The 25,836-nt window shown below is 33.7% G+C and overlaps 1 protein-coding gene and 1 long non-coding RNA gene across 3 annotated transcripts in view; one reads left to right on the plus strand and one right to left on the minus strand.

Annotated features, from left to right (window-relative positions):
* LOC131383975 (uncharacterized) lies at positions 1-24,814 on the plus strand. Its single transcript, XR_009214404.1, has 4 exons — positions 1-51; positions 2,455-2,550; positions 24,464-24,524; positions 24,765-24,814. It is a non-coding gene; the product is annotated as an uncharacterized LOC131383975 (long non-coding RNA).
* SOX5 (SRY-box transcription factor 5) overlaps positions 1-25,836 on the minus strand; it is a 415,087-nt gene that overhangs the window by 54,193 nt on the left and 335,058 nt on the right. For both annotated transcript variants that reach the window (XM_032159826.2, XM_032159831.2), the window contains exon 9: positions 16,094-16,240. In XM_032159826.2, the coding sequence (XP_032015717.1) occupies positions 16,094-16,240 (147 nt within the window). The remainder of the gene's footprint in view (positions 1-16,093; positions 16,241-25,836) is intronic.

Here is a 25,836-nt window from a genome sequence, read left to right on the forward strand (position 1 = left end):
GGGTCAAAGAAAATTCAAATAAAGATGAGAAGGCTTAGAACTGAGCATCAGGTAAGAGTTTGATCTTAATTAGAACAATTTTGGATTTGTATTAAAGCTCTCACAGAATAATGATTCTTAAGTGTCTATACTGAGTTAAGCATGTCATGAAGCATGAGGAATTGCAAGATTGATTTATCAGATATTCATTTAAGAAACAGTCGATTAAAATAATTAATGTGTAGTGAAACTCAGCTGCAATGCTCCTTATTTAATTTTTCCCAGCCCATAACATTAAAATAATAATACATTTAACAGTCTGAATTCCATAAAAGACTTTATATAGCAACTCTAATGACATCATTACAGAAGAGTTTTGATCATACTTTTTAGAATGAATTAAAGAGACAGAATGAGTATATTTGCCTTAGATTTTAGCTTATTTTGTATGTTTCATTGGTCCATTACATTGCCAGATAAAATTGATCTGTATTCTTGATTATCGTAGTATGGAATAGCACACACACACACACACACACATATGTACACATATAAATATATGGTCATGTACTGTATAGGAACACAAACATTCTGGTGAACTATAGACTGCCTATATGACAGTGGTCCCATAAGATTATAATACTATATTTTTACTGTACCTTTTCTATGTTTAGATACACAAATACCATTTTGTTACACCTGCCTACACTATTCAGTAGAGTAACATACTGTACAGGTTTGCAGCCTAGAAGTAATAGGCTGTATCATGTGACCTAAGTGTGTAGTAGCCTATACTATCTAGGTTTGTATAAGTACATGCCATGATGTTTATGCAACAATGAAATCACCCAGTGATAGGACATATCCCCATCATTAAGTGATGGGTGACTATACATACATATAAATATATCCATACATATAAACGAATATGTCTTTGTATGGGTGGGAAGTTTCTCTGCCATTTTTGAGATAATTTTTTTTTGCATAAAAGAGAAGCAGAGAAAAATAACCTTACAAAATGAAATACAATTTTTTCCGTCCTAAAACTTTATTTGAACTATCAATTAAACAATGTAACAAAACTGGACAATATTTGTATAGGCTGTGCCTTTCATTTCAGGATCGACTTGATTCTTCAGCAGCTTATGTAAGGGAGGTCACTCACTTAAAGTTGTATTCACAGTAAACAAACTCATGGAGGTAATGCATAAAACAGAATGCCAATTAATTCATTTATACCTGACCTAAATATCGCTGAGTTTTCTACAGTACATCTTTCCTAATTTCAAGATATCTAAAAAACCCAATTTCACAATCAGAACCAGGGCAAAAAGAGGTAAATGGTGAATACTTTATTCAAAGCACAGTAAGGGCTGGGAAGTAAGACATGGTTCACTACAGATAATATCTCTCCAGTGATCAAAGGCTCATATTTCCTAAATTCAGTATATTTCACCTAGACTTGCAGGTTAAATAAGAACAAATCTTACTCTTAAATTTCATAATCGTTTTGTATAAATAACATTGTTTCATTTTTCTTAGGTACAATCTTATTCTCCTCATACTGCATTATCTTCCAATGATCCAAACCATTGACCTTTGATAATGTATTTATTCTTCTAAAAGAAGTAGAGCATTGATTACAAGCCAAGTATCGTGCTTGGTGCTAAGGATGATTAAGCTATAATCCCTACCCTCATGGGACTCAGGATCATACAAAGGAAGACAAGTACAATGAAGTATTATAAGGGTGCTTTGATACTATTCAAGGAGTATGTGTTTGTGCAGTGGGGTGACATACGATGTAATAGCAAATTCCATTTAGAATTCTATATAGAAATGACGGTTTAGATGGATATGATATTACTAGTGGTGCTAAAAAAGAGAGAAAAGTGAAATGAACAGGGCAGAAGCAACCCAGAGAGGTCCAGCGTCACAAACATAGGCAAAAAGAATTGAAATAGCATGATACCTGAGAAAGTGATTTCACTTGAAGTATACATTTCTGGAACTGGGAGAAAGGCAGAAATATTAATTAGGCTAGTGAGGTAGGTGGGGCTAGATTGCAGAATGCCATGGTAAGGAAGTTAGACTTCATTTGTTACACACTTGTATCTTTATATTTTCATTCTTGTTAAATTCACTCACAAAGTTCTACAGATGTATTACACTCAACCTTGTTTCTTTCTCCAAAATTCAGATAAAATCCAACCTTTTATTCCTTCATACCTATGTGTCCTTGCACAGACTGTTTCCATTTTCCTTCAAAAACCTTCTAAATGTCACATCTTCTGGAACCCTTTTCCTTATTCTCCTATTTCTCCCCAGGTTATGTTACAAACTTTCTTCCTTACCTCCATATTATTCTTTGAATAGCACTTAGCCTACAGTATTTTAATTGTTGGCTTACTTGTTTGTTTTCCCCATTATATTGTGCTGTGTATTAATTGCTGTTCTTTTTTTATTCTACCAAAGTGTCCAGCATATTAGAGGTGCTCAAAAGGTTTACTGAAGAATCTTCTATAGAAGTTGTTTTGACATCTTCTAAAAGTAATTCTAGAAACCTCATGTGTGAGTAACAGTCATTACATGATTTTTAAAAATTTATATAAACAACATATTGCTTTGTTTCAAGCAAAATGTAAAGTCTCTTGCTTGGAACAGATCAACAACACGTCTCTTTCCCAAGGAAAACATTCTCATCTCTCCTTACCCAGTAGAAGATAACTCACTTATGACAAGTTATATTTTATTAACTATCTATTCTAAGTGGATCTTGTTTTTTAAAGCAGGACTCAAATGTATTTTGAAAAAAATATTCTTTTAAAAATCTTTCTTTTTGTCTTATTAAATTCTCAATGTCTTATTTTATGTGCCCAAATTCTAAAAAAAAAATAGTTATACAAAGGTTCAAAAGTTCACCTTAACAATAGCTAGAAAGCATATTACTGCAGTTTAAAAAAAATCCTCATACAGACACATTCTCTTAGATTGTGTTGTATTAGTAAGTATAATTTTGCAAAGATTGAAACAGTGAAAATGATATTACAAACTACGATAACTAGGGTTTAATTCATATTAAGATTTAGTTATTATAATGCAAACATTAATCAGTTGTACATTTGTTAAGCACCTATTAGGGGCCAGCTATTTAAAATTCAATAGACAGAAGACATGTTTCTAATGTGGTCCATCCTATAGAATTGATATCTCCTTCACTTATTTTGTTGTAACTCCATAAATTATAGTCCTAGATAGAACAGATCAGAATTCCAGTTCAGTGCTACTTAATGCATGCTAATAGAAAAAGATAAGCAAAATCAAAACAAACACAAATTACCCAGAGGTTCTCTTAAAATGAGACCAGAATCATCATTTTTTAGATAAATGACAGCGCTATTTGCATGAAAACTGGCACTAAAAATTCCATCATTTGACCCAAAATTCTTGTCTTGCCCTGTATTCATGTAGGGTTGACCTGAATATTGAGCTCCCACTGACTTAAAATGAAACTTTGATCCTCAGAAGAGTTGCATAGAGGACTATAGAAAACACAAATCTGTACCTATTTAAAGACATTCCTGTTGCTGTCATAATGCTTCTTAAAACATGCCTCACAACAGTATTTTTTTTTTTCTTATGTTATTTTAAGTGCTACTGGAAATACCACAAGAGAAGAATTTTTGTAGTATTTCATCCTTTCTATTTCTGGTCTCAATTTATTTTTCTCCTATTTATGAAATATCTACACAGCCAAAAGTCATCAAAATTGTAAAGCAAATCATAACAGCTCAAATTATATAATAAAGTACAAAAAAATAAGATTCCTTGGTTCTTTAAAGGTTGAATTTAAATGAAAGTCTCCCACAGAATACCAATGCTGGCAATTGGCCTTGCAAAGCACTACAACAGAGCTTTAAGAAAATATAATTTGTGGTTTCGTGAAAATGTGAGGTTATTAGACTTTTTTGGTATTGGCAAAAAATTTGAGAGAAAATACATTTTTATCTATTTGAGTATACATTTTTTTCTTTCATATTATTCTGATAAGACCCGAAAAAGGAAAATTCTCTTAATTTTCTATAAATTTAGATGTCTGATCCTCATCTTTTTAAAAACCAAAATGATAAAACATATTTCTTAAACTGTTGCGTTCTGAAAACGTCACCCAATGGAATCAGCTAGTTCACATTTGAAAATGCAACTGCTAAAAGCTGTGGGATATTGCATTTTAAGTCCTGCAGCTCACAAGGCGAAGTGTGTAATTCTAAGAAGCATCAAAAGATACTATCTACAAGGAGATTCAGGACTAGAAAAGGAACACGTTCTTCCCATTACAACCTGGTATATGACTTGGGTTTAGAGAAATTCCTACCTATTCTTGATATTTAGAAACTTTTATTTTTCAAGCAGCAGTCTGATCATCAGTTTCTTAGCAATATTCAATAATTCTGAACCACTGAGAGTGCATGTTTCAAATTTAATATGGATAAGCTGAAGATTTCAATGAGCAAAATTCTTATTTCACTATAGATAAAATTTCAAATATATATTCAATTTAAATAAGAGATATAAAATTACTCTGGGCTGGGCGCAGTGGCTCATGCCTGTAATCCCAGCACATTGGGAAGCCGAGGTGTGTGGATCACCTGAGGTCAGGAGTTGGAGATCAGCCTGACCAACATGGTGAAACCCCATCTCTACTAAAAATATAAAAATTAGCTGGGTGTGGTGGCAGGCGCCTGTACTCTCAGCTACTCGGGAGGCTGAGACAGGAGAATTGCTTGAACCTGGGAGGCAGAGGTTGCAGTGAGCTGAGATTGTGCCACTGCACTCCAGCCTGGGCAATGGAGTTAGACTCCGTCTCAAAAAAAAAAAAAAAAAAAAAAAAAAAAAAATTACTCTGTTTCTGTAAAAAAATAGTTTTTCTAAATTTCAAATAGGTAGTCCATGTTTCTTACTGGTTCTCCAACTTTACAATACATAAGACAAGGAATATGTGCCTACAAATTCCCCTGATTGTATTACACAGACTCTAAACAATTCAGTTAACGTAAATTATACCACTGCATCTGTTGAAGACTTTTTCTCCCACATTTAATACTAATAAGTCATACAATTTCTGGTCTTTGTTTTAAAAACCATAATTAACAATGACTGGGTTCTTCAGCTGATTATTAGCAGTGATGAGAAACCACATGAATAATGATGGAGAACCTCATTTTCTTATAATATTTTGGACAGGCTCTGGATTAAAATAATCTCTATTGCTCCTTACATTAACTTTGTGCAATTAATGCCACTACCATATTGTATGTACATTAGTGAATGTGAAAACAGGTAAAACTAAAAGGAATCTCATTTTATGAAATATAATGCAATAAAACTGATGTATTAGATCTTTGCATATAATCAATCTCACTAATATAAACTGAATATTAAGTGCTTTAAGAAAGTACATGTTTAAATAAATGATATAATGATTTTTTTTACCAAGAAAATAACATTATTTAAATACATTTTATAAAACCTCTGTAGAAGTTTTTGTTGTTTTTCTTTGTTAAGCAGGTGGCATTGCATGTTTGTATGACAGGAGGTGTGACTTTTAAAAAGCATATACTAACTGGAAAGAGGTAGAGAAGAAGGAAGAGAAAAAAGGAGAGAGAGAGAGAGAGAGAAGTGAAATGGGATTTAAAAATATATGAAAGCAAAAGCCATACTAATCAGAAATTTGGGTGTTTTTTCTTACGTGACTTGTTTACCTACTTAAGAGACAGTAAGTAAAACAGGAGCTCCAAAACTCTTATGAGCAATTATATAGCAATTATAGTTTTTTAAGGGTTTTTAAGTTTTTTAAGTTTTTAATTATATAGCAATTATAGTTTTTTAAGGTGACTATTTTAAAATCAATACTCATGTAATAGTGTTAGTGCCAAAATATCATCTAAAAAGTTGACTTTGTAACTTGCTTCACATAGGTGGTGACAGGTACTATCAATTGTATATGTTTTCCTATATTGCCAGTGAAAACATGCTGATGAAATGAATCTGGAAAAAAAAAAACAGGAAATAATCTGGGTTGAATATACACTCCTGGTCCGTACTTGCTGCCCTTCTTAAACTATATCTGATTGTCTCTATCTACATTCTTCTTCATATCCCTCGCTTTATACACTATGCTACATGAGCACACATATCTGTCTACACTGTTGACCACTATCCTCAGGTCCCAGGACTCCAACACACCACAGGCAATTAACAAATATTTGTGGAATTATGTCTCTCCAACAGCAACATCCAGGATATGTCATTAGGGCTCAAATTCCAGTATGTTTCTAAGGAAGTGCTGTAGAAGCGCTGAAAATATTAATTAATTAATTAATTAATTAATTGGCAAAGGAGATAAAAAAATTCCTTTGGTATAAAGACATAGTACCTAAGAGAGGAAGACAATGAGTACATAATAACAATAGCTTGATAAGCAGTGTGACAGATAGAAAATATATCACTTATCTTTAAAAATGAATATATTTAGAATATAATTCAGAGTCCTGAACATGAAAAAATCCTGTAGGAGCTGGTCTTTCTCATTTCCCAACCTGACTCCTTATCATTCTCCTTCACGTTCACTGCACTTCAGCTACCCCAGCCTTTTCTCTCAACCTTGAATTCACTAATCTCATTCACATATTAGAGTCTTTGCAATTACTTCCCCTCCTGTTTAGAATAACCTTTCCTTAGACCTTTACAGGTGTCCTCCTTTTCACGATTTCAGAGAGGGCTTCCCTTAAAGCTCTCTCCCAAGAAGATTCCCTTTCTTGTCCCCAGCACACTATCTTTGACCATGTTTTATTTTCTTCATATCACTTACCATGCACAAAATTATCCATTTGTTTAATTGCTCATAGTTTGCTTCTCCCCATTACACTGTGAAATTCTAAGAGTACTACTGTTTTGTTTACAGCTGTGGTTCTACTGGCTTGAACTAAACTTGATACATGATAGAAATAATATTTGTTGAATCAGTGAATGGTAGATGTAAACATAGGGTGCTATAGAACACTGAAAAGGGACCAACCTTTTAAGAATGAAAAAAGAGCAGAGCTAGGAAATACAAATCAACTCTGTAAGATATTGTTTGGGATCCTGATTAAACCACACATGAAATCAGAAGAACTTCTTTAAAAAAAAAATGTGGGCCAGACACGGTGGCTCACGCCTGTAATCCCAGCACTTTGGGAGGCCAAGGTGGGCGGATCATGAGGTCAGAAGATTGAGACCATCCTGGCTAACACGGTGAAACCCCTTCTCTACTAAAAGCACAAAAAAATTAGCTGGGCGTGGTGGCGCCTGTTGTCCCAGCTGCTTGAGAGGCTGAGGCAGGAGAATGGCGTGAACCTGGGAGGCAGAGCTTGCAGTGAGCCCAGATTGTGCCACTGCACTCCAGCCTGGGCCGCAGAGTGAGACTCTTTCTCAAAAAAAAAAAAAAAAAAAAAAAAAATTGTGACCGAATGTACTTCCATTTTCTATCACTTGCAACTGAAAGAGAACTGACTAATGTAATTGTTATTCAGTGAAACCACAAGAAAAAAGTCCTGGAAAGATGCTTTCAGTTCTCTTTAAATAAGAACATTGTGATATTAAGGCTTATTCTGAAATACTACCTGTTGGGTACAATGTACACTATTCCAGTAATGAGCACACTAAAAGCCTAGGCCTCACCACTAAGCAATATATCCTTGTAACACAACTGTACTTGTACTCCTAAATCCATAAAAATGAAGAAAATAACAAAAAAGACTTATTCTGAATAAGACAATGCTGTCTCATTAACTGGTGGACTCCTTGACATTGTGAGACTCTGGGCAGAAGCAAAGTGACCTTGAGACTGGGTTATTGTGTCTTGGACTGAATACCTTCTGGGCTTCCAACTTAAGCTTCCATACCTCTATAAATAAAATGTCTTATACATTTTATCAAACAAATACAACTTTTGAGTACTTCGGGTTTTTAAGTTATCTTCAGTTTAGAATATTACATGTCTATTTTCCAACCCTCATGTCTACCTCTGTTTAGTCAGTATATTGTTTTCTTTCTGCTCTCCATTTTGTAATGTTTAAAAATACTATTAGTATTCTTTATTTTCTCTAGTGGAAAATCTAGATAAAATCTATTGAATAATTTTGCATATATACTATTTTCCACCAACCTAAATAAGACATCAGTAATTGTTGCCATTTTACAAACAAATTTATACTTTGGGGCATCTCTGTAAGAGAGACCGCTAAAATTCTTCTTCTTTTATGAATAAGTAAGAATGTGTAAGCAACATATATTTAATACAGAGAGGGAACCAGCTCTGACATTAAGAACAGTCCTCCTTAGTTTCATGTATCAAGTCTCAAATCAAACAGTTCCAGTACAGGTGATGGCTAAAGTGATAAAAAGGAGTTGAATATTGACAGCTCCCAAGGAGGCAATGATCAATAATTTAGCACAAAAAATAAAAGATTTCAACTGTTTTAAAGTATGCTTTAGTCAAAATTATAAATGATTCCCCCCAAAAAAGAATAACTACAGAAACGTACTTTTGCTTTCTCAGTCTGACACAATAATGACTTAGCATTTTCAGCTACGATATTCATTGAGGTTTTATCAGATACTCCTATATCCAGACATCCTTTTTTATTGTTCTGTTTTTATTTCCCTAAATGACTTAGGTTTTAACTACCTGCTGTTTTTGATTACAATGTTTCGAACACACAGATTTTTAGATGGTGAATCTACTTTGGGTTGCACCTACTTTACAGCGCAAGTTTCCCTTAAAAAGTCTGATTCTGTGGATCCTCCTGAGTCTGCACATGCTCCACATCCTCTTCTTTCCCCATGGTTTGCATTATTAAAAAGCTTTGACATGGCTCACCATGCTGTGTGCATGAGACATGTTTCTGTCAAAAGAAAATCAGTATACTGGGATACACGGCCCAGGCTGGTAAAATTCTAAGGACCTAAATCATTCTGCATATTTTGCCTTTTTCATTTAACGCTGAGATTACAACTAGCCTCTGTTATAATTTTTATTGTTTTTATGGTAAAAATGTGACCAACCCGCAACTTTCTGCGTCATAAGAATATTTCACCTAATGATCTATTTGGACATTTAATACCACAGAGCTCAGAAAAGCCTCTGTTTAAGTACCTAGCTGTTTGAGATTTCCATCAACTGAATAAAGATGAAAAGGAGAGGAGGAGGCTCATCACAGGGGTTCTGTTGATAACATTTCATTTAACTTATTTCCATGTAGCAACACAGAACCACAAAAAGAAAACTATTTTATTTAAAATGACAGGGCGACTATGTTATATCCACTGTAAATATGTCCCACCCAGGAAGTGATGATAATGATAATGGGCTGCATTTGCAGTTTAACTCTATGGGGTGATTCTTCTTAGATGAATTCACCTCTTGAATATATGACACATCCATATTACATCTCAAAGGCTAACAAAATAGTTATTTCGCAGACACTGAAATAAAGGAAAGAGGTTTTCAACAGCTATTTAACAAAGATACAGAGCAATTTATTAAGGAGATTCTAGCATTTAAGTGATATGCCAGATACTGTTAAGACTAGAAAATGGTCAACTTAAATGTGGTTATAATTAGCTGAGGCTAATACCCCTTTCTGTCCTGGACTTGTGGGATAAATGGAATCTACAAAAGTACCAGGCCCAACAGTTTCAGAATGGATCAGTGATTTGATGCTAATATATAGAGATAAATGGCAGCTCCTCTTTTATTAATACTATTTCAGCACTGTGAATTACTTAGAAATACTACATTCACAGGTCAGTTTTAGCCCTGTGTAGTATGTCATGATTTGAGATTTTGACCTGAAAAGCTCTCAGAGTAAGTCAAACAGTAGTATTCTAAAACTTTTACATATTGGAAATAACACCTCTAGAAACTATTACTCAAAATTTCTCATGGTCAGATGAAATGTGAAAACTATTGAATGAGGTTATAGTTATACTGAGCAGTGCTTTCTGAACTTTTCACCATGGAAATATTCCTGTGGGTGCCTTAGCATTTCCTAGTCCATTTCAAACTCATGAAGTCTCTTTGATGTCTTGTGCTTTATCTTTTTTTTTTTTTTTTTTTTTTTGAGAGAGAGTCTCACTCTGTTGCCCAGGCTGGAGTGCAGTGGCACAATCTCGGCTCACTGCAAGCTCCGCCTCCCGGTTTCATGCCATTCTCCTGCCTCAGCCTCCGGAGTAGCTGGGACTACAGGCGCCCGCCACCGCGCCTGGCTAATTTTTTGTATTTTTTAGTAGAGATGGGGTTTCAACGTGTTAGCCAGGAAGGTGTTGATCTCCTGACCTCGTGATCTGCCCACCTCGGCCTCCCAGAGTGCTGGGATTACAGACGTGAGCCACCGCACCTGGCCACTCTTGTGCTTTAACAGATGTTTTTTGTCACAATATTAAAAATAATGTTTTATACTTTGTGTTAGTGGTAGGTAGACTTGGTTGTGATTATGCTGTATGTGCGGTTTGTATTCTGCCTTTTCCCCCACTTGGCATTATAAAACATTGTCTCAAATTACCAAAAATGCTTTCATCTCCCAAATCTCCTGTGAGAACTAATCCGCAATCAAGATGAATCTTGATTATCCTCTGATTTCTCGTACTGCTAGCATATTGCTAAGTAATCTGGTGTGTATGTGTACCACAAATTGTGACTCATAGTATTAAACTACAAAATTCTACCCTGCAGATCAGTGTGTATTGATATAATGTTTACTTGATAGCATGAAACTATGTGATTGGTACCATTTCAGCAAAAAAATAGGTTCCCTAATAGAAGTCATCAGCACTGCTGATATTACTAACAGAAACACATGGTACCACATCGGGCAAAATCTTTAGTATGCCTTTGAAAGAGGATCAGATAACAATAAAGTTCCAGTTTTTGCTTCTGAATTTGAAGCAATATTATAAGGATAGTGCAGCTCAAAAATTCTGATTGTGTCTGGTCAGCTGGTTATGGCCATTTCTGGCTTGTCGGAGAAACATTTCTTTTCCTTGTCATACTCCCAGGTGCTACTGCTGAGCAAATGGGAACATCGCTGTCAGAAGTACTCGAAAAGAACAAAAAATTGATTCGGACAATCTGTGTGCTCTTGCCATTGATAGAAACACAACTGTGACTTGGGATATGACTAGGGTCATGGCAAGGTTAAAAGAAAAGCACCCAGGAATTGTCTCTTGTCATCAGCTTTTTAAACTGACCGTTCTTGGCTGCTGCAGGCAATATGTAAGTTTCCGTCAAACACCAAGGGAGGTTTAATAGTATTTACAAGTTGCTCTTAGGATTTTCCCAAGAGGTAGCTACTTTTACAACGGCAGAACACTTGCAATGTGAAGTTTGGATGTTTAGCACACCTATAACATTTGAGGACTTCTTGATAACATAGAACTATAAGCCTATTCATAACTAACAATTATATGAGCTGTGTGTGGAACTGAGTCTAAATACTCTTCCTCCTAAAGTAACTGTTTTAAGCCTGATACTGATTCCATTAAATTTAAAAGAAATAATTTATTCTTAGAAAACAAATGTATCGAAAGATCAATTACTATAACAAAGCAAAGGTCATCTAGTCTCTTAAAAGACTACACGAAAGTATGTGGAAATTCATTTAAATAAATATGTGGTGCAAAAATGAAAGTTGCTGAATACATTGCATATTGGTTCATTCTGTAGCAGAAAGTTAAACTACAAGCAAATAATTAAAACATTTGTTAAGGCTATAAGCAGATTCAAAGCAATGTTATTGTATATGTGATTCAAACGTCAATACTGCTTAACAATACCTCAATTAAATAATTTTCTTTAATGTGAGAAGGTAGAATTATTTTTATAATTTTCATTAAACAGGATCTCTTGTCATAAAAGTTCAAGGTTTTATACTTTCACTCAGACTTATTTGCCAACATTTAGCCATAAACTTAGCTGTTAGGACACACAAGAGCTAGAATAATATCTGTGAGGAGCTAAACATACTCGCTTTCGTGGGTCAATGAAAAAAATAGTCCCAGAGTAAGATCCAAAAGGGAACAAATTAAATCATTGCTAAAGAGACAAGTGTACACGCATTTAGAAATATTTTATTGTAACAGCTGAGAAATTTTTAAAATCTGTCAATGCTCTTAATTCTGTATCATCCAGTCTTTGGCAAGATAGACCATGGTGGGGAAAATATATATACATATATATATATTTATATATATATATATATATATTTGGCTTGGGACTAATAAAACCAAGGCATTGAGAAAAGAAAAAGTAACTCATGACAATATGTCAGGCATTAATGCAAACAGTCCACAAACAGTAAGTTCAAGGACCTGTAACTCAACAAGCAACAATATGCATGTTCTTGAATGCAGATTTTGAACAGACCAGATTTCTTTTTGTGTTTTCACATTTACAGAACACAATTCCAGTGTGCCGTTTTCAGAGGTTCACTGTGAGTCCTCTAAAGGTTTCTTTATCATTTAATATTATAAATAATTATGCTCCTGGGCGGCAGTTCAAAGCTCAGTACAGCACTCGTATAACACCACAGGCAGGTCAGGTGACCTTTCTCCAATTCTCCTCTCTCTGGTGCTGAGGACAGACAAAGTGATATGTCTGTCATACGCCATTACCATTAGAACAGAATCTTGTTCTTTTATTACAACTGAACTCCGCCAGATTTCTCAGCAGGAATGCTAAGTGAAATCAATGTCTTGGATTTCCAGGCTGAGCTTGGAGGTCACAGCCACTCTATCATTTCTCAGCATTATCCTTTCTCTCTCGCGCACACACTCCCCAAGTCTCCAACTGGCACACAGCAGATTGAAAACAGCATGCATCAGAGGACTCATGCTGTACAATTTTACAGTCTTTTGGAGCCCCCTCCTTTCGATTCCCCCCTTCCATTTTTTGCAAATTGCAAATAAGTTTTGTTTGTGTCCTTCTCTAGAGTTCTGAGTCAAAGGCAAAGGCATACCCAGGAAGAAAGGCAGGGAATACAACTCAGAGAACATGGTTAATTTTTGACAGCTATCAATAAGATCATTATTCTCACATCATCACCTGGATGTGACTTATGATTCCATTGTTCCAAACAGCAAATGTACTTTTAACTTAAACCATCAATTTGGTTTATGCCAGGTAGGTATGTAGACAACACAAAACCCTTTAATAAAATAACTCTATTTTATGGTAACATAGACATGAACATTTGCCAATAAAACACACAGAAAATACCCCCAAGACATTCATAATTGTTTGCCTAAAAACATAAATATGATAATAAATGATGGCTATTATACATGAATAAAATAGCTTTGTGAAGTCAAAATGTTTATTATGCTATGTATAAATGTCAATTCCAGGCTACAAGAAAGTAAATTCATGTATTGTAATGGGTCCTCTTTATTTACTATAGGTTATATTTTTTTGGCCATGTTCTTCATTAAAGTGACACCAGTATTACTTATTGGTGTGGCTATTTTTAACCCACTACATTTTACTGCTGAGCTAAAACATAAACACACTGAAGAAATCTTTTCCGACAATAAGAGTGGTTGTGGACAGTATGCCAGAGGGCACTGAGCAAAGAAAGGGGATATTTTTATTAAATCGTTGTTACTTGAAAAGAGGCACTTTATTCTTAGTTAAACCTTCGTGTATTTTACAATAATTGTGGATGGAAAGAAGTACAACACCCACTATAAACCATATAAAGTTTTCTTAAACTTTATGTGATAGAAAATTCATAAAGGCTCACTTTCAAAAAGTCATTGAATTTCAAAGAAGAACTATATTTTTAAATAATGTATAATCATGGCTATAGAAACACAATCTACTTTTTCACTTGTATTATAAACAGAGGTATATAACACCGCAGGATGTGGCAGATTTCTGACACTACTGAAATAATCATTCTCTTTTGCACAAAGTCTATAAGGTTCTATGAAAGTATAGAACTATATAGTTCATAAAGCAATTTCTTAATCTTAGCAAAGCAAACCTTCAGTTACTTTAGCATTTTCCATGGTTACCTAAAAAAAATCATTGTAGCAACTGCTCAATAAACATTTGAATGGATAAATGAGTGAATGGATAAATGAGTAGATGCATAAATGGATGAGGCTGACTGACATCAAAAGCTTCATGATGATTTGTAGAAGTAATCTGATGAGAAGGTATCAATGATAAAAAGTGATTGTAGGTGTAAGAAAAAAATCCATCAGCCATTTAAAAGTGAGCTACATATCCTAAAATCATAAAGCAAAATGTCCTGATGTAAAGCCTCATTACGAAACATGATGTGAAATCACATCAATAAATCAAGGGAAAAACAGAGAATAATACCTCACAGATGTATCTGTGTGTGACAATGACTATGCTGCTACAGCTATTTATTTTATCCAAAGTACATTTTTCTTTACAGGTAATACATGAAAACTGCTGGTCCACAGAAACACTGAAATTATCACTACTTTAAAATTAAATGTGTTTAATAAATGTTAAAATTATTATCAAGTTTTAAAAACTTACATGCTGTTGTGATTATAAAGAAAAGCAGACCAGGCCTTAGATATACATTAAGCACAGAAGATGCATGGTCCATTAAACAACTGAAATAGATCTTAAAAGTGGCATATGTATACTCCTACTATCAATGTAGTGTGTGCAATAATTTTCATTAAATATTTCTACATATTGTTGAAAAAGCATGGTCTAAGGTCCTTGTCCAGGTTAAGTTATATGCCCCAAAATATTTGTCGTTTAATAATATGGAAAAGGACTGGGGAATTCTAGGAAGATGGAGGCTGGAGCGCCCTTTTCCAAATGATTGATTGATCCCTTCTCCTTACTGATTTACTCTCTGGAGTATACAATAACTCTGAAAGACATCCTGACAGAGCCACCAGGGTACTAGAGAAAGATTTTTTGAGGATTCTTGGATTTTTCTCTTTTAATATTTTCTAATCCTTTTCTCTGTGTATTTCAACGATTGTGACTATTCTTACCCTGTTTTGCTTTAGACGTGTCAACATGGCATTCATGGGATGGAGAACAGAAGCAATTTTCCACATAGTTCAGCAAAATAAATATATATAAATATGTATATAAATATTGCTGGTAAACTAACTGTGTCAGCTTTCTATTTAACATTTTCTAATAGAATCAAATTATTTGTGGTTGTTTCCCTGAGTAATCTCAAGGAGTATTGCTTTATGATCACTCTTCTTTCTTCTTTCCTGGAAAGCTTAATATATTTATACAATATCATTTAAGCAAGATCTTAATACAAATACAAATTTAAAATCAATTTTTCTCTCCTTTTAGGCCAAGAAACATACATTATTTGACTTTTCCCTTATCCTTTTCCATGTGTTCTAATGTTTTCTTAGCTTAAAAACCAAAACTACTTCTAAATTGCCTTACTTCTAACACTACTATTATCTTCATTTCCTTACATGATAATCTCATTGGGTGGGTGATTTATCTAAAATTATATCTACACCGTACCACAATATAACAGTCACTGATATTTTTAAAACACCTTCTGTAGGTCCTAATTCTACTTGTATTTTAAGATCTATTTCTTTTGTCCCTTCTCTGGCAAACTGCTGCTGGGATCTCTCACTGAAGATGATCTCTGCCTCCCAATATAACTTCCAATGTGCTTTATCTATAACTTTTTATAAAATTTATTTTGTATCATAGAGTATGGCTATTTGGCTATTTTATAAATATCTACATAATCAGACTGTAAGCTCCTTGGGTACAAGACACCCATCTGATAATCTTTTTTTATCACTCACATTTTCTACTATAGTTATCGATATATGAATATTGAATAAATGAATAAATGAATGATTAAATGTATGCAGATAAGTTTACATGCACACCTGTTGCCCTTACTTGATTCTTACCTCCTTGTACACCCAGAGTTTCAGCTAGCTGCTGGCATATAATAGACATTTAATAAATACCATTGAAGGAAAAATGAAGCTAAGTGGCAAGACAGTGGCTTCTTCAAAAGGGTACCTTGCTTTTGGGTGGTGGGCTGTTTGTGCTCTTGTCTGTGTGAATGCTGGTAGGAGATACAGCAGCACCAAGGTTGCCTTGGGGTATGCCTGGCAGCTTCCCTCCTGGAGATACCTGCATTGCAGCTAGCTGGGCAGCATATAACTGCTACAGAAGAAAAAGAGAGAGAGAGAGAGGGAGAAAGAATACTATGAATAATAAAATAAACGTACCTTTCAGAAAGTACATATATTCAGATGTGGTATTTTTCCTATGAGCATTTTGTTTAGTGCACTGGAATATTTAAAGAAAGAAGCTGTCACCTCAGATTTCATTACTTTTTAGGGGAGAAATGACAGATACTACATATAAGTGATCTCACCTTCAGTATGTCCAAGGACTCAAAGCAAATAAGAGCCATCCATATTTACTTGATTCCAAAGTCTATTGAAGGCAAGTATAACATATTATCTAGTTAAGAGCTCTTTATATTCTACTTTAAATTTACACAGTGTGTTACAAAAGAATGCTTCATATACACAGTAATTTTCTACGATCCATATTGGTTCAAGTCCTGTAAGCCTCTTTCTTTGATTTCTTGAAATGGGCACCCGAAACAATTTTTCTGAGTGTTAGGTGGGTAGAAGTACAGAAAAGGCACTGAAAGGCAATGGAAAAAAAGTACTTGAAGAACACTGTCTGGTCAGTCTACCTACATTGATAAAAATTAACTGGATAGTTGCCAGAAGTTCACTTTACTTCATGATATATAAACACAGACAAATCTCCAATTATCTTGAGGATTAAGGTTTTAAAGAATACTGCCTAAAACACATATTCTTCCACTAAGCCATTATTTATTCTTATTAAATAAGCAATAAAAATTGTCCAAGTAATTAATAAAAGAAACATTTTACTTTGATAATGATAGCCGTATGATGTATTATCCTAAAACAAGGAAGTTGCCTTAAATTCAAATATTACATCAAATATTTAATTACTCTTTTCATCTTCCTTTCACACTTTGTTAAAATTTTAAATAACTACGTGAGAAAATAATTATTAAATAAATATATCATATATTTAAATTACTAAATATTTAATTGTATATTTAATATTAAATAAATTTTACACACACACACATATCCCAGTTTCTTATTTCTCATTTGTCTTGAGATTCCATGGATAGCGTTTACAATGCAAGCTAGAATTTCTACAATGAAGCAAGAAAAACAGCTCTCAAGGAGAAGTACTGTGAAATAGTTATCTGGATTATCTTGATTTTTTTTCTGAAAGAGAAATTCCAAACGACAAAATTGCTCACGACAAGCCACAGATCCTGATTAGCAGTGTCTCTCTCTAAATAAAATAATGAAAACTGAAGACAGCACACATTTACGTGAAAATACACATACATAAATCTCCAGATACTATAACCTAAATAAAAATACATTAAAGTTATCGATAAAAATTATGGCTTATCTTTATGCAAAGTAACATAAAATATATCCCAGAGAAAACTAAAAAACCAGAAAAATATTTTTATATTAATAATTGTCTCACAAGCGTTTTATGTGTTGGAATAATTACATCTTTTCTTACCCCAGCCAACTGGAAAGAATAAAAATGATTGTCTTCAATTATATAAACATTAAAAGGATAATTCACTTCAAAAAGGAACACTTGAGAGTTTACTATTTAAAGAAAAATGATCAGAATTGATCCACTTCTCCCATCTGTCTTAAAAATCTATGCATTATATCCTGCAATTTAAAAGGCACTTCTTTCTGGCATCATTCTAAACTACTTATAAAGTCTTTAAGAAAATAACCAATTATCCTAGGATATCACTTTACAGATTAAAACTCTGACCAGTAGAATGCGTGTACTAATATTGAATTTAAAAACTATATGTATTTTCACAAATTAACTAGATAACTATATTACATTTTATGAACTTCATATTGTGTTCTTGTCTTTAAAAATGATTTCACTGGATATTATTACTAGAGAATAAAAATTCCTGTTACTGATTTGTTATACACTAAAAATGAAATTATTTTATAATTACTAATGACATGGAACATTACAGTATCTGTGAGTAAAGAAAATGTGAACAAAACAGTTATTCAAAATTTAATTTTCATTCTTCATATTACTGACAAAATTATTGGTTATTTGTGTTATTTAGATATTTAAATAGCTTAACCAAGTAGCCATTAAATGTGATCCAATATTTAAATGTTAGGGACCAGAGACAGTCATAATTTCCAAAGAAATATAAGAACTACTATTAAAAATACAAGTATAAAAACTCTAAAATAGTTTATTGAATTAAAGGATTTAAAGGATGGAGAATACACATATTTGGAAATAAAAGTTATACATATTCTTTCATCATCCAAATAAATATACTTTTACCCTTTTAAATATAGAATTAAGGTGCATCTGAGTTAAACTATCCTAAAAGAAATGCTTTCGAGTTGAAAGGGAAGAAACATTTGTAAAAGAGATAGACCCAGCTGAATATGCTAATATTTCTATAATAACAGTATAATATCATTTGCCTTGCTGGTATTTCTACAGAATACAGAGACTTAATGTAATTTGTGATGAGAACTTCATAAGCCTGCTATTCAGTTTGAGGATGGCTAACATTAGGTTGCTCTTCTCTCCCCCAAATTGCCCATAAACCCTTTCTCATATTTGGCTTCTGTGTAAGAGGACAAATTTTAGAATTACTCTTCTCCAACTGTGATCAGCTTTCCACTATTCCCACATCATTGCATTTTCCACCAAGCATATCAGATTTTCCTGGTTCATCAAGGTTTTGAAGTAGGGCCAGGAAATATCTATTTCAACACATTTTGTGTCATAGATATGTTTTCCTAAAAGTTATATTCTAACATAAAAGCAAAAATGAACCCCGTCTTAGAGAATTTAACATACTTTGAGTCTGCTAAGATAAGATCAATCAGGAATTTTAATACTTTTGCATTCTAACTTGGCCATTTACAAGTTAATAGGAAATATCAGTAAAATTAAAGAAGCTGACAATAATTCTTCTATCTGGCTACATATGTAAGAGTGGATAATCTTTTTAAAATGCTACTGTGACTTATTTTAATTCACACTTTAAAAAAATTATGCTCCTTTTTCTATCCATTAAAATATGTGTAGTGAATGATTTTAAAACAAATAAGCCAAGAAATGATGAACAGTTTCCTTCTTTTATTAAACGTTCTTGAAGCAAAATCAAGCCTAATAACAGGTGTCTGTCCTGAGTGACGTCTACAGTCACAGGACCACTGGTTGACCTTGTAGAGGGGAAACGGGCATGAAATCTAGTGACTACTGGACGGCCACCTGAAATAACAAGCATCTGGAGAACTATATAATCCACTTATGTTTGTACGTATGTATGCCTGTATGTTTTAAAGTGAAAATCTGGTTAACATCTTTCTTTAAATAATAACAGATAAAACCCAAAGTTAAACATAAGGTATATTATGATGAATGTATTTTTATGATAGTGAAGTTGTCTAAAACATCGAAAACAAACAGATGACACTAAACAAATTGATGACACTAAACAAACTGATGACACTAAACATAAAAGGCTGAGCTGAGCCAGGTGTGGTGGCTCACAACTGTAATCTCAGCACTTTGGGAGGCAGAGACAGGAGGACTGCTTGAGCCCAGGAGTTTGAGACCAGCCTGGGCAACATAGTGAGACCTCGTCTCAAAAAAAAAAAAAAAAAAAAAAAAAAAAAGGCTGAGCTGAAAGAGAACACTCATTTCATTAGTTTAACCAGACTCACAGTATCTTAGCCTCGCAGAATAACTTGACTCTTACCTTGAAACTAATGTGTTAGGGATTGGATGTGATCTCTAAAACTTCACAACTCCTCAGAGCTTTCCAGTCTTTCTATTGCTTAAAACATTGCATTCTCATTCTCTTTCACTACCCTCATACCTATACCTCCCTTAGACAATGAGTTTTTAAGGAAACAATTACAAATCATTAGGTTAGAATCTATCATTGATTACTTCGTGTCTTCCTGGTACTCAAAGTTCATAAATATGTTTTTACATACATGTATATAAATATAAGCAACTCTCATTTTTGTCTCAAATTGCTCCATAACCTAGATTTTTGTCTCTTCAACATTTTAAGCTCCTTGAAAGATCATGGTTTCTACTTCTAGTGGAAAACTTAAAAAGCAAGAGCTTTGGACAAGGCAGAACTGAATTCTAATTGCAGCTCTAAGCCATGTGACCTTGGGCAACTTCTCTGAGCCACATTCCTTAATCTGTAAATTCAGGGATAAATGAAATTGACCTTATAAGGGTACTGTGAGAAATGAATCACATGATGTGTACAAAACACTTAGGATAGCACATGGTAGAGAATGCCTGATCAATAAAAAATAGTTATAATTATTAATGGATTAAATACACAAAGTAAGAAACTAGGCAACATATATGTGCTGACTCTGGACTGTTATTGGTATAGCAGAGGAGAGAGAAAGTGTACAAACATAGTTTCTGCCGTAAGTCAAGACTGATAAACAGAAAACAATCAGACTATAAGTATACTGCAATTGTGTGTCATTGTCGAAGGTGTTAAGAGAGAAGAAATGCATCAGTGCGTTCAGGTATGTTTTCGTAGAAGAGACGGAGTTAAGGTGGACGTAGAAAAAGGAGATGGCATTCTAGGAAGGGAGTACAATTAAAAAGAAAGGCATGAGAGCAGGAATGAGCTAGTTGCTGCAAGAGAAATACAGAGATTGGTGTGGAACAGTGAGTGGTAGAAAGGACAATGCATACATAGCCATGTTAGAGGAAAATAACGTTAGTTTTGTAGGCTACATTCACCTTATGGAAGCTTTTGAAACATAAGCAAAAGAGTTCTAATTGAATATGTAGTAAGAGAAAGCCACTGACTGAGAGCAATAGATATGATGTTTTTTAGCTAGAATATTGATAAGACAGAAATATCAGCTATGAAATTATCAACATTTAACAGTGATAATTCTGATCATAAGAACTTGAATTGCAGTAACAGTTGTGAAATGAAGATGGAAAAAATAATTTCAAGTTCATAGCATACTGGGCACATAAAAATTGCCAATTAACTGGGGAAAAGAAAAGACAAACAGAGGAACAGGATGATAATACAATTTATATGAAGTCTTCATAAGTATGTAAGTAATCTCACCTATCATCTATTCTCATTTGTGTATATTCATCATTTATCCTTTTAAGAAAGCCAAAACACATATACTATATTTTTCTTTTATTTCTTTATTTCCTTCTTGACAAAGGAAGTATTAATTCACACAGAGAGGATTTCCCTGAATGACTAGATCCATTCAATCATGAACTTCCCCTAAAGTGTGGCTCATTAAAACACTTTTAAAAAATTATGAAAAGTGTGATGTTCTCCACCAACAACAATATAAGCTTGAATTGTATCTAACTTATTCAAGTCTAATCAGTAGTTTTTCTTATAATTTATTATTATGTGCACCAAATCACTACTGGGCAGTGGGCTGGCAGTTCATTAACAGGCATTCTTTCTGCTCATCTCTAAGGGCCCACTATGGGGCCAGAAAAGGTCTGGTAGGATAACAGATATTTTAACTTGTACTAATTAATTATTGCTATTTTGGGGAAAAAATAGTATAATTGTATCTGGACGACATAGCTTTTATGCTATGGTTAGAATCAATAGTGTTAAATCAATCGTGCTTTTATATGAAGATACCCATAAAAATACCTTGAACAAGTACTTTTCAGTGTGAGGAGTACAGAAATTCTACAAACAGTTTATTTAAATTCTAAGCTAGTCTATTTCATTAATTCCTAGAGGTGGCAAATTCTTGCAACTTTTCAGTAATAGGTTACTTTCCCCAAATTGCTAAAAACACAACTTCTCTCATTGACTACTAGTCCACTGTCTAACTGCCATCTGGAGTATTTGGATTCAGTGCATTAGGCACTGACAAAAATATCTATCAAGATTTATTGCCCCAAACCATTTACTGACCAGTAAACTCCTTGAAGGCAGAGATTATGTCCCTGCTAATCAATGCTTTATCAGAAAATCTTAAAAACAAGGAACAGTAAAATTGAACAAATGCAGAAAATGACATGTAAAATACTATTAATATAGATCTCTTGTACATATTTAATATATTTCATAATAATAGTGACTATACATAAAACAAATTTTTAAAATCCAAAATGAATTTGGCATGCTTGTACAATCCGAAGAATTAGAAAGAAAGGCTCATTAGTAATATAGATAAAATTCACATTCATTCACTCATTTCATTTGCTTGAGAGGAAAAAAATAGGAATTTAAATCTTATCAGCATAAAAACAAAATAAATGAATACCCTCATTGTAGTCATAATCATAACAGTAACTGAATGTCTATTTGCAAAATAGATACCAAAAATGGGTGAAGATTATTTGAAAAAAGTTAAAAGTATCTTTTCAAAAGACAACAGAACCAAGAGTTGAAGCATATGGATATTCTGAAATATTTTAGAAAAGACAGATGACAAATGCCTTCTTTTTGATAAATAAATATACACGATTTACTTGCTGAATCTTAAATATTTGTTATTTAGAGAGTAAAAGATATTTAGTAGGAGTAATGGTTGCTGGTAGGTATAAGCTGTTTCTTTGGGATCCTTTTAGTTTGCTCAAAGTTTAATTTTCTATTTTTAAATATTATTATTTGACCAATACCTCCTCTTTCCCCCTTGCCTTCTACCCTGATAATCACTATTCTACTCTCTACTTCCATGAGTTTGACTGTCTTAGATTCTACAGGTAAATGAGATCACATGGTATTTGTCTTTCTGTGCCTTGCTTATTTCACTTAACAAAATATCCTTCAGGTTTATCCATGTTTTCACAAATAACAGGATTTTTTTTTCAAGTCTGAAAAGTATTCCATTGCGTGTGTGTGTGCGTGTGTGTGTGTGTATATATATATCTCAGATTTTCTGTATGCATTCATCTACTGATGGACAATAAGGTTGATTCCATGTCTTGGTTATCGTAAATAATGCTGCAATCAACACTGGAGTACAGATATCTCTTCAACATGCTGATTTCATTTCCTTTGGATACATGCCCAGAAGCGGGATTGCTGGATCTTTCATTTTTATTTTAACTGGGATCTTGCTACAGGTCTCCCTTTTGTGTGCCCAGGCAATCTGGATAAAGGCACAGGGGAGAGAGATGATGCCATATACAGTCACTTACCCAGGAGCCAGCAGCATATGACAGTGTATGGTTTGATCCAACTATTTTCCTTTACTTCAGGCATGGATTAGGAGATGGAGATATTTTTACCTTATCGTGAAGACAGTGCAAAATAAGTTATGTCCACCATCCTCTCTCTACCCTTACTCTCTCCCTGTTTGTCCTCCCTACATTTCTTCTCCCCAAATCACCAACTTCATTAAACTTCATAGGAAAGCTGGGCACAAAAGGCATTTTAAATTAAAAAAAAAAAAACATTAAGATTACAACTGAAATACCTTTCTTAAATACTGTATGATAAAACATACTGATTCCTAAAGATGATTTGTGAACTTTTTACACTGTCATTATCTGAATGGAGAGTGATAAGAGCATGCATACCATTTAATACTGTTTTTGTGAAACTGTTTAAAATTATTTTTATAAGTATTATCGTTTTTTCCAAGTGTAATCTCATATCAAACACCAGTATATAAAACAGAGAAAGGAGAGTTATGCCATAAATGAATATAAATAAATTTTACTTATTTTTAATATATTTTATTGATATACATTAGATGTATATATTTTGAGGGTACATGTGATAATTTGATACATTCATATAATCCAAGTCAGGTAACTGAGATTTTTAAGTATTTTATTAAAACGTGACCAATGAGATTGTTTAGTTCACCCCAAGAGTTTGAGTAGGCATAAGGAAAAAGTTGTAATCCTTTTTCATCCTCAGTGATAAAGTCCTCACTCAAAAATAAATAGCTGTCACTTCTAAAATTGCACATAAGCAAATATATAGACTTAACATCTTCTAAAAGAACATTATAGAGCTAAACTCTTGCTGATTAATAGCACCTCCCAGGTCAAATATACATACAAAAATGGAAGATTTCTTTTCAGTCCAGGGTTTGAAATGTGGCAAGAACAATTAACATATATGCAATGTGTTAAATATTTGGAATAGAGATTTTAAAATATATCTCATCTATTATGATTTAAAAAAATAGTTGAATATGAATTGTTAAAGTTTAAATAAAACCTAAAAAGATATATACTATATATATTTGATGGAAAAGTATTTGTTTATTTCTTCTTTCTTTTTCTGTTTTTAAGAGGAGGAACAGGGAATAATATCATTTGTGAGGAAAAATTCAGAAAGCAATTTCAAGGCTCCGTAAGTGTTATCTTTATAGCTTAATTTCAGCTTCTTAATGTAACTTAAATGTGGAGTTTAAAGAGAAACTAATGTACTGGAGAAAATCTTTCAAAACACAGCAGCATGTTTCAGTGTGAATAAATTGGCTTTGCCCATTATTTTTCATAATGTTTTTTCACAGAAAATTATCATAGCAACTTGAGTTTAAACATGGACTTTCCCTAACACTGTCAGCATTTCTTTTGCATGTTCTTCAAGTGTAATGCATGAAAACCAGGATAGGCCTTAAATGTGCTGAATACCGGGACAAAAGTACAGATAGGAACTCACATGTTGAAGGTATAAAAATTTATAATTCGTAAGTCAATGAACTGTCTAATTAAATATGTTTCATTCTCCCGTCTTGACAAACCTATTTTCAAAATGACCTGGATGCAAATCAAAAGCAGAAGAGCTACTGCTTCATACCCATTAGAACGACTACTATCAAAAAAAAAAAAAAAAAAAAAAAAAAAGGCACCAGAAAATAACAAATGCTGGCACGTATGTGGAGGAATTGGAAACTTGTACATCGCTGATGGGACTGTGCAATGCTCCTGCCACTGTGAAAAATAATATGGTGGTTCCTCAAAAAATTAAAGATAGAATTACTATATAACCTGGCAATTTTACTTTTGGTCATACACAAAAAAGAATTGAAAGCAAGATCTCAAAAAGATATCTGTACACCCATGTTCACAGCAGAAGTATTCACCATAGCCCAAAGGTAGAACAATTCAAATGTCCATTGACAGATGAATGGATAAACAAAATGTGCTATATACACACAATGAATTATTACTCAGCCTTAGAAAGAAATGAAATTCTGGCACATGGTACAACATGGATAAACCTTAAAGATATTATGCTATGCTAAGCAAATAAGCCACTCACCAAATAACAAATATAGTATGATTCCACTTATATGAGTTACCTAGAGAAATTAAATTCATAGAGACGGAAAGCAGAATGGTGGTTGTCAGGGGCTTGGGGGAGGCAGGAATTAGGAAGTTAGTGCTTAATGACTACGGACCTTCAGTTTGGAAACCTGGAGGACAGTTTTGCATTCAGAATTCTTGGTCTCCTTGCAGCTCCATGTTAAAACCTGGTGGCCCAAGGACAGCAGGTTTGGGCCTGCGCCTATGTCCCTCCTCTTCCCACCCCTAGCTCCATTCAAGAGACAAGGAATGGCTTCTGTCCTAAATAGGCTCATCGTCTTGACTTCAACTGACTTGTAAAGAGCTTCTGAAGCGGGGGCCAGGATCTGACATGGCTGCAGTCCTGCTACATA

The sequence above is a fragment of the Hylobates moloch genome, unplaced genomic scaffold, assembly GCF_009828535.3.
Source record: "Hylobates moloch isolate HMO894 unplaced genomic scaffold, HMol_V3 SCAFFOLD_8, whole genome shotgun sequence".
NCBI classification, from domain to species: domain Eukaryota; kingdom Metazoa; phylum Chordata; class Mammalia; order Primates; family Hylobatidae; genus Hylobates; species Hylobates moloch.